At 31.3% G+C, this 16098-nt stretch overlaps 1 protein-coding gene across 1 annotated transcript; it reads left to right on the top strand.

Moving 5' to 3' along the window:
- The first annotated feature begins 13031 nt into the window (after window positions 1–13031).
- LOC139906275 (piggyBac transposable element-derived protein 4-like) lies at window positions 13032–14129 on the top strand. The gene has a single exon (XM_071890850.1). It carries the CDS (start codon window positions 13032–13034, stop codon window positions 14127–14129), a length of 1098 nt encoding a protein of 365 aa, XP_071746951.1.
- Window positions 14130–16098: the final 1969 nt, after the last annotated feature.

The following is a 16098-nucleotide window of genomic DNA, read 5'->3' on the forward strand; positions in this document are numbered from 1 at the left end:
GTGTATGTCTAATAACAAACTATTCCTATTAACCCTTTGGGTGCATTGCAAATTGCACTCTTAAACTAGCTAAAATTGATCCTCACAATTAAAGGTATGATATTTTGATAGATTTTATGATTAATAGTTTCCATATTGGGGTTAATATATGTCTTTTCCATCAAAAAAATATTCTAAAATATAGGTAGTTTATGTTTGGGTATCATAACATAGCCCAGAAGTTTGAATAATAAGCCTATAATTGAGTAAAATGTGCCCATGAATTATTTGGTTGTATGTATTTATGTACATAATTGTTTTAAAACCAATGTAGACTGTCGCCACTAAAGGAAACTGTAATGATTTAAAAAAAAAAAAAGGAGTGTGGATTACTTTTGTACTCATTGACGAATATTCGTTAATGAGTACAAAACAAAGGTTCTGTCCCTATCAGGTAAAGCGGTTCTATCGGTCTCGATTCTTTCATTTAAACAGTTTTGTTTTGGGCCTTGGCTCACCTTTATCGGTTCCGGTTCTGGTCTTCGGCCTCAGGTCTTTTAAACAGGCCCAATTCGGCAAGAGGCACTTAAAACTAGGAATGTCATAAAAAATTTGGACCCAGGAAATGATATTCGATACGGAACGGGCCGCAGATACCTTACACGCAGAGAAAACTAGGGTTTCATAAGACATTGGTTTTCAAAGTGTGGCCGTTAGGAGAGGCTAGGGGGGGGGCAGGAAAACAGTCTATACATACATAGTACACATGTTTCGTATGAAGGGGGCCTCAGCTAAAAATGTATTAGTGTAGGGGGTCTTGGTATACTAAATTTTGGGAAAACTTGGCCTAATAAATAGTATAGGGCCCGACAAGCTCAGTAGTGGAACTGGATACATAGCATACCCAAGCCCTTTCCTCTTTTATTTACACGGTCTGGTGCCTAAAATCACTTTTCAAGATCCATAAGAAGCCCTAAGCTATTTGGAACTCAGATACAACTATATCCCCCTGGCGGCGTAAAAAATCATTGGAAAACGCTGCAATTGCACACACACACAAAAGAAAAAAACACCCTCAGAAAATTGATTTATTAAGTAACGGCTCACCTTTGTTAATTAATAAAATGTATTATTAATAAGATAATATTTGTAACTCATCATCTTGGGAAATGATCAGAATTTTTGGAACCCCTAACAGGTGCTTATACCAATAACATTAAGTCTAACTGGATTAACGCTTCGATTCCAATTATGTGGAGAGTTAAACCTTGAAGTCATTTCCATTCAGGGAAAAATATGAGAAGATATCAAAAGGATCTTTAGCCAATACTATACTCCACCTCTCCCAATGAGTTATTACCCAATCAAGGTGATATTTTCAAAATATTAATAATTAATAAATTAAGAACTCAAATTTATTCATCTATTGAGTTATATTTTAATATAAAATTATGTGAGTATTCGAGGCAAGATTAAGCTTCAGCTCTGTTTTTGGAACTCTTAGCAGGTGCTCATACAAATATATACAGTCTTACTGGATGACCGCAACAATTCCACTTGAAGCAATGTTGATTATCAATGTGTGGAGTTTAATCTTGAACTCTCAGTAACCATTTGGATGAACACCTTTTATTTACGGAAAAATATGAGAAAACAGCAGAAGATTCTTTATCCAATATTATGTTCCACCTCACCCAATGGTGTATTACACAATCAAGGAGATATATCAGGGATAATTAATGAATTAAGAACTCAAATTGTTTCAAAAATAACAATTGTATATTCTAATATTAAATTAATAAAACCATAAATTTGACAATATAAATGAAATCTTTAGTCAGCGAGAAATTGGATTTAGGAATAACGGAGTAAAATTCATACAAAATAATGAGTTATCGAGGCGTGAGTTACTTATTCCAAAGAAATCTAAGCTATATACATACTTGCTTATTAATAAATGGAACCAAATCGAACATGAATCTTCCTAGTTAGTGAATGAAGCCTTTCTCAACAAAAAGGATAATTGGATTTTGTAGTACAGTAATGGAAAGATGTCTAGAGGAGAAAGTGTTTATTAATTAATAAATGACATCAAATAATGTAAAATGGTAGAACATCAAAAAAAATTGTTTAACGTCATTCAATCCTAAAATAGTCGAAATAAGTCAGGTATAAAATTGTTTCATATGTGGACATTAAACACAAAAAATTGATGGTGAACTAATGTGATAACAAATTATTGTCATTTTTATCCACAAATTAGTCTTAATAACTCTTTGGACTCGTCGCAAAATGCACTTGAATTAGAAAAAATGACGTACCAAGGCTATAAGACCATGTGGTCAATAGTCTATTCTTTCTTTGTTGTGGGTGAACCCAATATATTATGTTGTGAGTTATCGATTCCCTCTCCTAACTTGTGACGTCATGGAGTTACATGATATATTATTTTTGGTAATTAAGCAAAGTAATCAGTGCTTTTATACCTATGCTACGTTTTCAAAAGTTCAGGAATACAATTTACTGTTGATCCCTCGTCGTATTTAAGTATATATATTATAGCCATTTTATTATTTCTATGAATAAATTTGGCTAACATATAGAGATACAAATTAATGCCTCTGCTTTTAATTAATTATTAAATCACAAAATGATAATACAGTATCGAATATATGTAGGATTTTGATATTATGAACATATATATAAATATGTAATTCAATTTAAAAGTTGTAGAGAAATAATAAGACAATTATAGTCTTGGAGTACTCAGGAAATAAATAAGAATTGTTGCAAATACCAGATGATTTGTAGCATGCATGTAAATTCGGTGTGTTTTTTAGTTGACCCATTATTTGTAATTGGTAGTATAAAGAAGGAATTTTCTTTTCCTTCGCAGGCCTGTCATTATTATTTAATTCCGGAGTAGTGAACTTTCTTTCTTCCATAGATTCAATTATATTCAAAACCTGTTTGAACGTTCGTGTTTGCTCATTAAAGACAAAGAGTAACCTCGAGGATTTGTTGGGGATCGACATCAGAGTAATACTAGCAAATATCCTTGTTTATATCCTTTTTTCCTTCATCTCTTGTCACAGCAGATTATAACGGATCGAATAAAATGTCATAAGAATTATTCTTTCTCTCCTCCAAAATATTCTTCCAAATGTTAGATTGACGATGCTGATTTTTGATTTTCATTTTTTTAATATCCACATTCCACACCGGATTTTCAACTTTGATTTTGAGCCTTTTTTACTGGGTGGGATGACAGGTTGCGAGATACAATAAAGGTAAGGACGTCGAACATTAAAGTGTAAATACGAGTGTGTGTGTCCATGAAGGACAGAGAGTAATATTGTGGATTTGTTGAAGGGTTAAAAGTGCAAGTCCTTGATAGACTTGGAGTAGAATTGAGGGCTGATATAATAGTAATTACTACCTATATCGTCCTAATTATGGAGTGAGGTTGGTGTTTATTTCTTGTTTATATAGCTACACAAAGCTTATTTAATTAAAAATCATGACAGCTAAGCTACTTTCCTTCAAATATTCTTCTAAATTTCAGGGCTGACATGTTCATTTTTGGTTTTTTTTTCTTATATATACTGAAACACAGTCGTTGGCAGGATTATATTTTGTGGCAGGCTTGGTTTTTGTAATCTTTAAAAAAAAATCGAGAAATTAAATTTTTTGAAAAAAGTTCAAATATCCATAGCTATTCACAAAATTTTAATTTTTTTGGAAAAAAATCCAACAACTCATAACTATTCATGTGTTTTTAATTTTTTTGAAAACAATTTGAAAAATTATTTTATTTGGGAAAATAATTTCAAATATTAAATTATTTGGAAACTGTTTTTATTAACTCATACATATTCAGAGAAAATTAAATTTTTTGGAAAAACATTTTCAAGAGTTAAGTTTTAAGAAAAACATTATCAAAAGTTAAATTTTAAGAAAATAATTTGATAAATATAACGTCAAATATTAAATTTCTGCAAAAAAAACAACAACAAATAATCGCAGCTATTTACACAAAATTAAATTTTTGGAAAAAAATTCCAAATATAAAACTTTTGAAGGGAAAAAATTTATATAAAACAAAAAAAAAATAGCCTCTCCAGCTCACCCTTGGGAACGGCCCTATTAAATACTTAGTACTTACAACCTTTATGATACGATACTTTGTTTTCTCTGTTAGAGTGAATGTCCCAGTACAGTATATTCCTCCTTTGAAATAATTATTCATCCTATTTTAAGACTACAACATTTACACAACATATATGTTTTTATATTATTACTCATACCTTTTGACAAATTAACATATTGTTATGTAGGTATGCTTTTCAAAAGGTTGAGTGGGTTGAGCTCCTCTGAGGTCATGCTTTTTTGAAGTGTGCTTATATCATAACTATTTTCCTATTTTAATATTTACCAAATGATATTATTACAACATATTTACGAGGGTCGTTTGTCCGAGAAATAGGACTACTAGTGGGTATCGAGATTCTGTTTCGTTAGTAGTATCTCTTGGATAAACAAACATCAACTTTCACCCTAATCAGTCTATGTCTTTCTGTTTTGGGATTCGTTTGAATCCAGGAAGTGGAGTGATTTTCAAAAAATTGACGAAAAATAATTTTTTTGTGTGTTAAATAAACATTACTTTATTAATGTCAAACCCCCTCAAGAGACTAAAAAAAGTTTGATAAACATTATGGGGACACTGCACCTTCGATTAGAAAAGTTTATCAGAGGTTTCAAAAAATTTGGAGTGGCCATATGGGCACAAGTGACGCTGAACCTTCTGGACGACCTGTTGAGTTTATTATTCACGAAATAATTGATAAAATTCATGATATATGTAGTGATAAATAACAGAAGGTTGAAGGTGCGGGGATTTCTAATACTATGGGCATCTCGAGTTGTAACCACATTTCTATTAATTTTGTAACAAAAACAGCTGAGGGTTGATCCGGAACATTGTCGTGATGGGAAAGGACTTTTTGTTGGCCAATAGTGGGCGTTTTTGTTGCAGCTAAGTTTTCAAACTATCCAATAACGATAAATAATATCCAGTTATAATAGTTTTACCCTTTTCCAGATAGTGGATGAGGATTATTCTTTGCAATCCAAAAGGCAGTCCCTATAATCTTTACACCCAATTTCTTGATGCAAACGAATGCCAAACAGAAATTCAAAGACGGATCTTGCTGAAAGTTGGTGTGTATTCTTACGACAGATGCTAACTAACTAAAAATAACCATGGCAGTAGTGGTGCCAAGTCTCAGACTTTGTACGGACTTTTCAAACGACCCTCGTATCTCATATATTATAAGTCGTGTTGGATTGGTCTTAAAAAAAATTAAAAAGAGACTGCAGTCCAAGGAATCAGGAAGGTCCTCATAAAATTTGAAAGTATTTGGACTTGTCTTTATCAGTTCTTTAGATCCAAAGACTTCTTTTTCTTCAGGACTTGAATGGCTCACGTAACCTATTGAATGGTCGTGCTGTTTTCTTTAGTTACATTCAATACATTGAAGTGAAGAAAATATTAATCAGTTTATTTAGTCATCAATTAATAATATTTATAACTCACTTATCAGAATTGGAGACTCGAACATAAGTTGTAGTTAACTCTTATTAAATTGAAAACTTCAAACTCCAGGATGACTCAATTTGGACTAGAAAATAGAAATTTTAGTTTTGACTAGGACTTAATATGAAAGACTCATAACTCGCCTAGAATTCGTCGTCAAATTGATAAAATTTAGATTTTCAAAAGACTCCAGGCTTGAAACTCACGTACCCAAAAACTTCCCACATGACTTGGAGTCGTATTAAATTAGGCTTTACTTTTGAATATTCACTTGAGCTTATCTCTCAATAATTGAGTTTCTACTAGTGGTCGTAAAAATTACTTGTGAACAGCTCCATTTACGATTTACTTGTAACATTGAATTTATATTTGATATATTATGCCGAAAGAATTCTACAAAAGAATGCTCATCATTACATACAATTGTTAATATGGAAGTGAACTCTGTTTGCTCTCGAATTCGACTTATATATGTTTGAAGATAAGTCATTTGACTGACTGAAAAAAAAAAGACTCTTGTTTCATCATAGTTCATAATTTCCATACAAAGTTTTACAGAGAAAACACAATGTAAATAAATTATATTGGAAGGTGAAACTGATCAACGTTATTTATAATTTATCAAATTTATGCACAAATTCTGGACGTTTAAGAAAGTTGTGTTGTTTTATTTTAATATCATATGTAATTAGGTCACAGATTTTGGAGTAGGAAATATGATTATGTGAATAACTTCCCATCCATAGCCAATGGAGAATATAAAATTGAAATATGTACTAAAAGAAAACTCTAGACAAATGTTACAAAATAAAATATTACAACTGCACGAATATATATGGATAGTTTATACCGTTGATATGCACTTATTATTTTTATAGAAAGAAGTGCTGTTATTAACTGGTTGTAATTGATCGGAGCAGTACATTCAGGTCGGGTTGTATTCGAAAATATAGACAAGTGATTTGGGACTAATTTTATCCTCTCACACGGTACGCAACCCCCCTCCGCCCCAAAGTCTTCCATTAATGTCTCTAACAATAAATACAGAACCCACATGTCTGGAGAGGTTAACATTATAGACAAACTAAGACAAAGCAAAGTAATTTAATACTAATCAGAGGCCTCTCCAAAAAATTCAGCCCGAAAATAAAAAAAATGAAACCCGACTTGGCCCGACAATTAAAGACCGACCGGATTTTAGTTGTATGGGAGCAACCTTATAATAATGCTGTAAAAATTGAGCCCGCCCTGAAAGTAGTGTTAGGTTCGGGTTCACCTTTTTTTTTACTTTGCACCCATTATAGAACCTCTGAATGAACGGCACATTACCTATATTGTCTATGCAACGGGTCAACCTTTCCAGTAAATAACATAAGACAGCTATCGAGTCAGATATTCTTTAAAGGAATAACGCTGTTGAAAATAAATTGGAGGCTGCCTTAAATAAAAGTACTGCCTCTATTTTGAGGCTATTCATTTTTATTTTTTTTTATTTTGAAGAAATTGGATACTATTTTATAAAAATGGAGGGTATCATTTTAGGATCCCTGGGATTGCCTGTTTTGCTTTTAATAAGCTAGTCCATGAGGCTCATTTTTATGTATATATGGTTTTTTTTTGGATTGTTTTTACTTGTCCAATCACTTCATATTACATATAACAGTACCCTAACAAACTCCAAGAGATCCTCTTAAATCATTTTTCCTCAGCTACATCAACTCCACTGTCATGGACTGAAACTACCTTCTAATTTCTCATGATTTATTTATTTATTTTTGAGCAAGCATTATGTATAGTTTAAGTTTTTGAAAAACTACTTCAGCGACTCTGACCAGATCATCAACTTCTTCAAGGGATGTAGAAGATTAATTTTATATGTTTATATAGTCATACAATGTTGCGTGAGCTACATTTATAGAATTGTTCCGGGGGAAGGAATTTTTACTGTATTGTGTTTTGATATTGACAATGCATGTTGATATGTATTGCTGTAGTTCGACTATTTAGTGATGATACGATCCTTTCCTTTTGATTAAAGGTAAGACTATTATAATATGTATGATACACCAAAATGATACCTTACCAAAATAGAGCAAGCTGAAATGATCAGCGCTTAAAAGTGGTTTGCTCAAAATATGTACGCCAAAAAAAAAGAAAAATGCACCGAATTGAGTGGACACGACTTTGCTTTATTACTATTAACAAGAGTTAATTATAATTCAATCAATCACCATTCAGAACACTGATTAGAAGGAAAGAAGTAGAAACATCAACAGGTGACAACATCAATAGTGTATATTTAAGTTTTAGAGAGGTAACTCCGTCATCTATTCCACACTAACTACTCAATTTACATGTACTCTCTCTTTAAATATTAAATAATAATAATTAATAAAAGCTTAAGTTCATATGACGTGATTTAATACGATACTTTAGTACATAGATTGCCCCATAACAAACAAAAACAAGTTTAGTTTATTCAAAACACTTGTCTAATGTATAAGGCATTTTTTCATTCCAGCGTTTATATTTTATTCAAATTTTCACATAAACTAAGGTTGATTGAAATACCATAATGTAATTGGGCATGATAGAATTTTCAATGATGTATTGTACTTACTGCTGGGCAAGACAAACTGATTTCGACAAAACGCGCAACCACGCATAGTATATAACGTCTAAAACCAGGTACGAGTTTCATTCCTTAGCCATTAACACCATTCCGTGACAGCTGGTTCTGGCTCAATAATACCCAAGTTTTATATTTTGTTTAATACTTTATCTGATTTATTTTCTTCATGAAGAGGGAACTCTTTCGCAGTTGTTATATTCGACGATGTATAATCTTGAGCATTTTAACTGAGCACAATTTTCATTGGAGGACACGTCATAGGCTAAAATTTATCACAATTAAAAACAATATTTTATGACTAAATTGTTGAGCTTAGATTTTTATTTAGTTTCTATGGAGTTACAAGATAACATTGGGAAATCTTTCGAAATTATTCCAAGTCTGCGACAAGTTTTCCAACTGAGGAGGAATTCATCTGTTCTCACTGGACTTATTAAGGTTGTAACTTTACTGATCATGCATTTAAATTTATTAGTTACTTCACAATATCCGAGAAATTGCATTAAATTTTGACTTGCATTGCGGAATTTGGGATGATAAGATTCATCCTATGGAATACTATATTTATCCACAATATTCTTAGAAATAATGTTGATTGATGATCCAGTATCAGGGAAAGCTTTGAAGTGGACTTGTTTGTTGTGACTAAGATTCACAATTACATTGGCTTTTGGGGTATTTTCGTCGTATGCATTCAACACATTCTGAATAAAAGGTTGACTAATCTTCTTGTCCCTTATAAGTATACGACACACTTTCATAATATCCCCCTTTTTGTTGCAATTTGAACAAATTACATTAATGTAAAGGCTTATGTTTTTTTTATTATTACCCTTGGAGCATATGCTGCGACGACAAAGCTGCCCCAAGGTCAAGGAAAATCCCCTTTAATGAAGCAAATCGTACGTATAGCATATTGCCCAGAGGTATATTTCATATCAAAATGCAATCATCCCTTTTTTAGAAATCAAATCAAATCCCAAAGGTAAAACTTGTATAAAAGACTTAAAACAAACACCACTTCCCAACCAAAACATAAAATAAAAATAAATTAAACATAAATACACCATAATGAAAATAAGAACCTCTATTAAAGTAAAAATCAACATACATGATGTCATGTCACGACAGTTCAGGTTTACTGTCAAAATCACAAACTTCTATAAAAACATCTCCAAAACGACCAGTGGCAATAATTCTATCAATATAAAAATAAAATCTAGTTCTTGTTCCATTGCAGATCTCGACTTAAACCCCATATATTTGTCCTCGCGCTTTCTTGGGCATCACATCGTTATAAGATGTAAAGGAGATTCTGGTTCATCTCCACACAATATGCATGAGTCATCCTCTACCAAGCTCTTCCTCTTTAGATATTTCTTCAAGGGAATATGACCAGTCAAAAAACTTCAAACCTATCTTTTTGATGTTCTTCTCTTTTTATATATTTCCCATCTCTCACAAAGAGAAGGAAAAAAGTACTTTGTTTGCCGACAATTTGGATTTATTGTCATGAAGCTATCGATGGTAATATGGTGATTGCGTAGTAATACATTATTACCAAGGTTGATTAGAGTGAGTTGGTTAGTTTTTATTGTATATTTTACTGGCTATATCATTATATTGAAGAAATCTGTACAGTAAAATTGTTGAATAAAACTGAATGTCTTCGTGGGCAACAAAAATTAAAATATATATGAAATTTAATTTTGAAATTTTTTTCAAAAAAACAAAATCCAAAAACCATCTCCCCCCCCCCTTAAAAACACATACATATAATATTAAACTGTTGACGTCCTGAATGTAGTCATGGATACCAAATGAAATAAATAAGTTATAATTTGTATTTATAAATGCATCATTTAAATGATTTTGTACAGTACATTGGTTGCCCTTGTTATTTGCAGTTGAAACAAACCTATTGCAAATGACTGAATGGCTCTATAAAACACCTATATAAAATGTACTATTTCATACCTTAAGTTCCACAATTAAGTTGTCAATTAGTTCTATAAATATCAGGAGTGGTACCAAATCTACAATGCAGCCTCATCAGCTGGATTGTTTTGGATCTGTTTTAAAAAACTAAAAATCTGGTGTACTATCCGAGAAGTACACAGGATTATATTATTATTTTCTTTTCTCCACATAAACGACAAATTCAGATCTTATTGTAAGTTTTTTTTTGTTTTTTTCTTCACATGAGCATTTCATGTTCAGTATATGATATATACTTATTCTTAATTAATTAGTAATTTCTTTGCTATACTGATGATATTTTATGGTAAAAATATACCTAATATTAAAACAATGGCGTACATCCCTATTTAAAGAAAATGGAAAAATAATTAACATTAATTAATACACGGAGTTTCTCAAAGTTACAAGGTAAATAGTAGCCATCATGTGTGAAAAAAAACACTACTCAGCATGTCGAACATATTCATCCAGTAACAACTTCATATGACAAATGTAAAGGAAAAATTTGAAAAAAAAACATATGGTAGCCAGCCTTTTTTATTTTATTGTTGCCACTATCTATTATTATCGGCGGTTTTGTTATTTAGATATTATTATATTATTATCAAATAAATATTTATATATTTTTAAATATTATAAAGAAATTATAATGTACTTTAAATTGAAGTCCTTAATTATGGAAATCAGATTTAATTGCATTTTGGGTTCTTATTTGCATTTTCTACTATTATCTGCATTTTTCCCGCCATTTTTAGGTAAAAAATATTCAAATATAAGAGTAAAGACAGGATAGAGAGTGAATATTGGAGGAGAAAGAGATGAAGAAGAATGGATTAATCCATTGGCACCATGAATTATATAAGGAAAAGTACTCGGATATTCAAAAATACTAGTATATTATTTCCATCTTGCCACCAAAGCTATTTGGATTTTTTTAAATCCATTTTATCAATATAAATAGTGATAATTAGTGATGGGAAAGTACTTTTTTTGGCTCAATCGTGAGTGTTTTTCTATCAGCTAGGTTTTCAAGCGGTCAAATATAAATTAAATAATATACACTTGTAATAGTTTTACACATTTCCAGAAAGTTGAGGAGGAATATTCCTTGCAAATCCAAAAGACATTTCCCATAATATTTCCGACCAATTCCTGGATTCACACGAATGCCAAAAAGAAAAAATCGACTAATTAAAAGTTGTTGTGTGTTTTTCCAATAGATGCTACTAACTAAACATATCCACATTGAATACTTGTTATTCGCTACTCCCTCTAGCACATTTTGCTTGCTAAAAAAAACTTGTTACCTAAAAAAACCCTTTTTTTGTAAAATAATTATTGAACAATGGATCATTTGTCAGATCCTTTATCAGAATCATAATTGCCTACCCATCAAGTATTTAAATTAAAAGTGACTTCATGAATGGTCTCCACAAATGATTTAGGTGGTGTTGTTTACAACAGAAACTAAAATATTTCTGCTGCAAGGACTGTAAATCCCAATATTTATATCCTTCTTAGATCTTAAAAAAAAAGATAATGAATCTCTCAAAGTTAATACCATAGTCCTGCAATGCTTAAAGAGGAATGTGGATCGTATGTCTACGATATTGGTCTGAGAAGGACCTTTGAGTCTGTACATACTAAACTGGGTAATTCCAAGCAATATCAACTACTCTCGCTAGACTTTAAAAATTCAAACAAAAATTACTATTGATTTGGACTGGGATTAAGAATAATTATTTCACAAAAGTCAACACCAGAAAACTGTATAGGTCTATGGGGAAACCTAAATTTGAAATTTAACAAAAAAATGAAGTCAGTCTAGGAATATTTACATTTTATAATAGGATAAAAAAAGAAAAACAGAGAATCTCAAGTTTAGAAAGTTGCGAGGAGCACTCGTCTTTTTATGAATCATTCAAAATACTTATACAATATATTTTGTTTGATGGAATAGTCATAAACTTGTCTGAGCCAATAATGAGTAATTTTGCTACAAGTAGTTTTGCATATTGAATATCCTGCATAAAACGTTAACCACAATATTATGCAAATTTTATTGCGTGATTTATGGTTGATATAGACTCAAAATTACATGAATTTTTTAACAGCATTATATTTTATGATTAATAAAGAGATAATTAAAAAAAAAAAATAATAATTTGTATTTATTATAGTTGAAATATTATAATTGCATTTCGAATAAAAACTTCTATGAAATTTAATGCGATTGAATGTGATATATAGAATATCAAGAACAACTAAAGTGACTAAATTAATTAAATTAACTAGACATTTATTAAGAATAGCAAAATTTGTGAATTATTCCAAGAAAATATATTTTTGGAAGAACAAAATTGCATTTATTCTGAAGGATATTTACAGAGCATATTAAAATTTTCCTGTCCTAAAATATATTATTCTAAACCGATTTAAAGGAATTTGATCAATTTTGAGGTGGAGACAATCCCAGTCCATTACAGCAAGATAAAAATAATAATAATATTCCTCATGAGAATTCCTTCTTGATCCACATGATAAATTTGTCGTTTTTGTTGCAGGAGGTTCGGGTTGTTTGTCGTTTGATCACGCCCCACACAAAAAATCGATTGGATTCAGATTCCACAACATTGGAGTCCAATAAAAGAGTAAACTGCTGACTCCTTGTAGTCTGCCATCCTCTAGGTAGTGCCCAACATGTGAAGGAGTTATTCATCCAGGCCAGTGTCAGTTTAAGGGCTATTTGTAGGCTTTGGTTGAAGCTTCAACCGATTGGTTTAAGTGAATGACTTCACTATAGACACTATAGAACGAAAAATACTCCAACTGATTGCAATAATGTATGCCAGAGGAATCTTAGCCAAAGGGCAGCCGACAGAAGTCATTTGGTCAAGAAAATTGGGGATCAATCTCTTTAGGAATACTATCCCTTGCGACAAATATAAGGAATTATTGAGATATATCCGCTTTGATATTCGTTCCACAAGATCACAAAGACTTCAAAATGACAAGTTCGCCTTGATTTCAATGGTATGGGATCGATTTGTCGAAAATTGTAAGTTATCAAACAGGCCAGGTGAAAATATTACCATTGATGAGCAACTATTCCTAACAAAAGCTAGATATCCATTTACCCAATATATGGCTAAAAAGCCTGATAAATTTGATATAAAATTTTGGTTAGCAGTTGATGCAACGTCCAAATACTTGGTAAATGGATTTCCTTACTTGGGAAAAGATTCTCAAAGACCAGCAAATAAATTTATATCAGAATATATCGTAATGAAGCTAATGGAACCATATTTGGATAAAGGGAGGAATGTTAAAACAAATAATTTCTTTACGTCATTGTCTCTTGCAAATGAACTTCAGAAAAATAGGACGACTATTTTAGGAACTATGAATCGTGCTCGCAAGGAAATACCTTCTGAACTAAAAGCTACCAAACAAGCACTATTTTCAAGCTTAATCTTTGTAAACAGTGGCAAAACATTGACTTTTTATCAAGGGAAAAAAAACAAAAATGTTTTAATTTTGAGCTCTGTTCACAAAAGTGTTAAAGTTTTAGATGTACGAAAAAGGTTACCAGAATCAATCCAGTATTATAATGAAACTAAGTATGGAGTTGATATTCTAGATCAAATGGCAAGACTTTATTCCACCAAAATGTCCTTTCGCCGATGGCTTTTTCAATTTTTTTATAATATTTTGGATTTTGCTGGCATAAATGCTGTTATCTTGTATAGAGAAGTGACTGGTAAGAAAATAACTCTTTGCCAGTTTTTGAATAATTTGATTACCGAACTTATTGATGATGGAGATGATGAATCAAAGGACGATATAGAAGAAAATAATCAATTATTTCGATCACAATCAAACTGTTCAACTAAAAATAGAAGCTGGCGTACAGTCAATTGTAGCAAGCAAAACCTGTAGTAAATGTAAGAGATTCGTATGCAAGCCTTGTATTGGTCCTGAAAAAACAATTGTAACTTGTAAAAAATGCTAATTTCTTTATATGTGTTATTATAAAAGTTATGTTTATTTTTTTTAAATAAATAATAAATCTTTGGAGAAAATAAAAATTAGCACATTACTTTTAATTTTATTAACCACTAACAGTTGCAAATATTAAAAAATAAATGGGTATCATTTTTGATATCCACCATCGTTTAAGGGGGGTCGTTACTATCTGTCGTTCTAGTATTAAAGTAAAAATCATCATACATGATGTCATTTCACGACAGTTCAGGGTTACTGTCAAAATCACAAACTTCTATAAAAACATCTCCAAAACGACCAGTGGCAATAATTCTATCAATATAAAAATAAAATCTAGTTCTTGTTCCATTGCAGATCTTGACTTAAACCCCATATATTTCTCCTCGCGCTTTCTTGGGCATCACATCGTTATAAGATGTAAAGGAGATTCTGGTTCATCTCCACACAATATGCATGAGTCATCCTCTACCAAGCTCTTCCTCTTTAGATATTTCTTCAAAGGTTATGACCAGTCAAAAAACTTCAAACCTATCTTTTTGATGTTCTTCTCTTTTTATATATTTCCCATCCCTCACAAAGACGATGAAAAAAGTACTTTGTTTGGTAACAACTTGGATCACCACGCCCCTCGTTCAACGATACATAATTATTTTTTTTCTCTTATTACAGATTTTATGTAACGAGTGGGACTTTCAATGTATATTTTTCAGTTATTTTACATCCCATTTTTAACTAGTGCATCCACATATTTATTGCTGTATTATTGTTATGGCCCTTTACCTATGGCATGTCTATAGAACCTTTCAATCTGCCTATCTCAGCCAATATCCTTTCTTGCTGTCTAGTAGAGGTTCCTCTTTTTTTTTTGACAAAGAGTCTACGGTATCCATACTATCAGTATAAAAACCACCGGACAACCTGAATGCTTTTCCATCACAACAAGAGCTCCCAATACTTGAAAAATTCCTTCGAACTCCACCTGAAACACTGTGTTATGCTATCTTAAATTTCCATAGCCGTCAAGACTAGGTTCGTCTCCACACTAAATACACCAGCCATACCCAACATTATCTATTAGTTACAAGGGTTATGATTAATTTTTTCTAAGGGTCATCAAATTTGTGGAATATTTTATGTAAATCTTGTATGAGAAGGGTGTATCCTCCTTTTGTTCTTAACATAGCAATCCATGTATGTGTTATACGATCCTATCTCGGAAATATTCTTCATAATCACAGAATAAATACAAGAGACTTCTACCAAGGTACGTGCGTATTACTCATCTATTTATATTGTAAACTCGGTAAGAAGTATCTCACATTAACAATAACAGATTACATGTATATATATATATATATATATAATGCATCTTCCCTGAATATTACAAAGAAATATTTGACGTTATATTTATGAAATTGTTTTCTTAAAATGTAACTTTTGAAAAAAAATTCTTAAAATTTAACTCTTGAAAATTTTTTTCCAAAAATTTAATTTTCTCTAAATATCTATGAGTTAATAAAAAAAAGTTTTCAAAAAAAATTATTTTACTGGAGAATTTACATTGGAAGTAGGCGAAAATTTAAAGGAGTCAAAGTCTTTTATAAATCACATGGTTTTTTCTTTCTATAGATTAGTCAGGACATTTTTATCAGTACAGCAACTAATACTTCCTTTTCAAATCCAGATCAGTATTTTCTCCACCTGGTACCTGAGAAGATGTCTAACCCAACCTACACTTACTCCTTTCATTGGTTATCTAAGCCGCCGCAAAATCCCATGAACTTTTACAGCAAAGCATCAAAGCAATTAAAAATAAGTATGTACCCGTTACAAAAAAATGATTAAGGTACAGAGTACCATGCTCCCCCAAAAAAAAAAAAACACACACACACAACTATATATG

This window comes from Lepeophtheirus salmonis, chromosome 9 (assembly GCF_016086655.4).
Source record: "Lepeophtheirus salmonis chromosome 9, UVic_Lsal_1.4, whole genome shotgun sequence".
NCBI classification, from domain to species: Eukaryota; Metazoa; Arthropoda; class Copepoda; order Siphonostomatoida; family Caligidae; genus Lepeophtheirus; species Lepeophtheirus salmonis.

Coding starts and splice junctions, on each gene's coding strand:
- LOC139906275 (XM_071890850.1), top strand. CDS start 13,032: ATGTATGCCAGAGGAATCTTAGCCAAAGGGCAGCCGACAGAAGTCATT.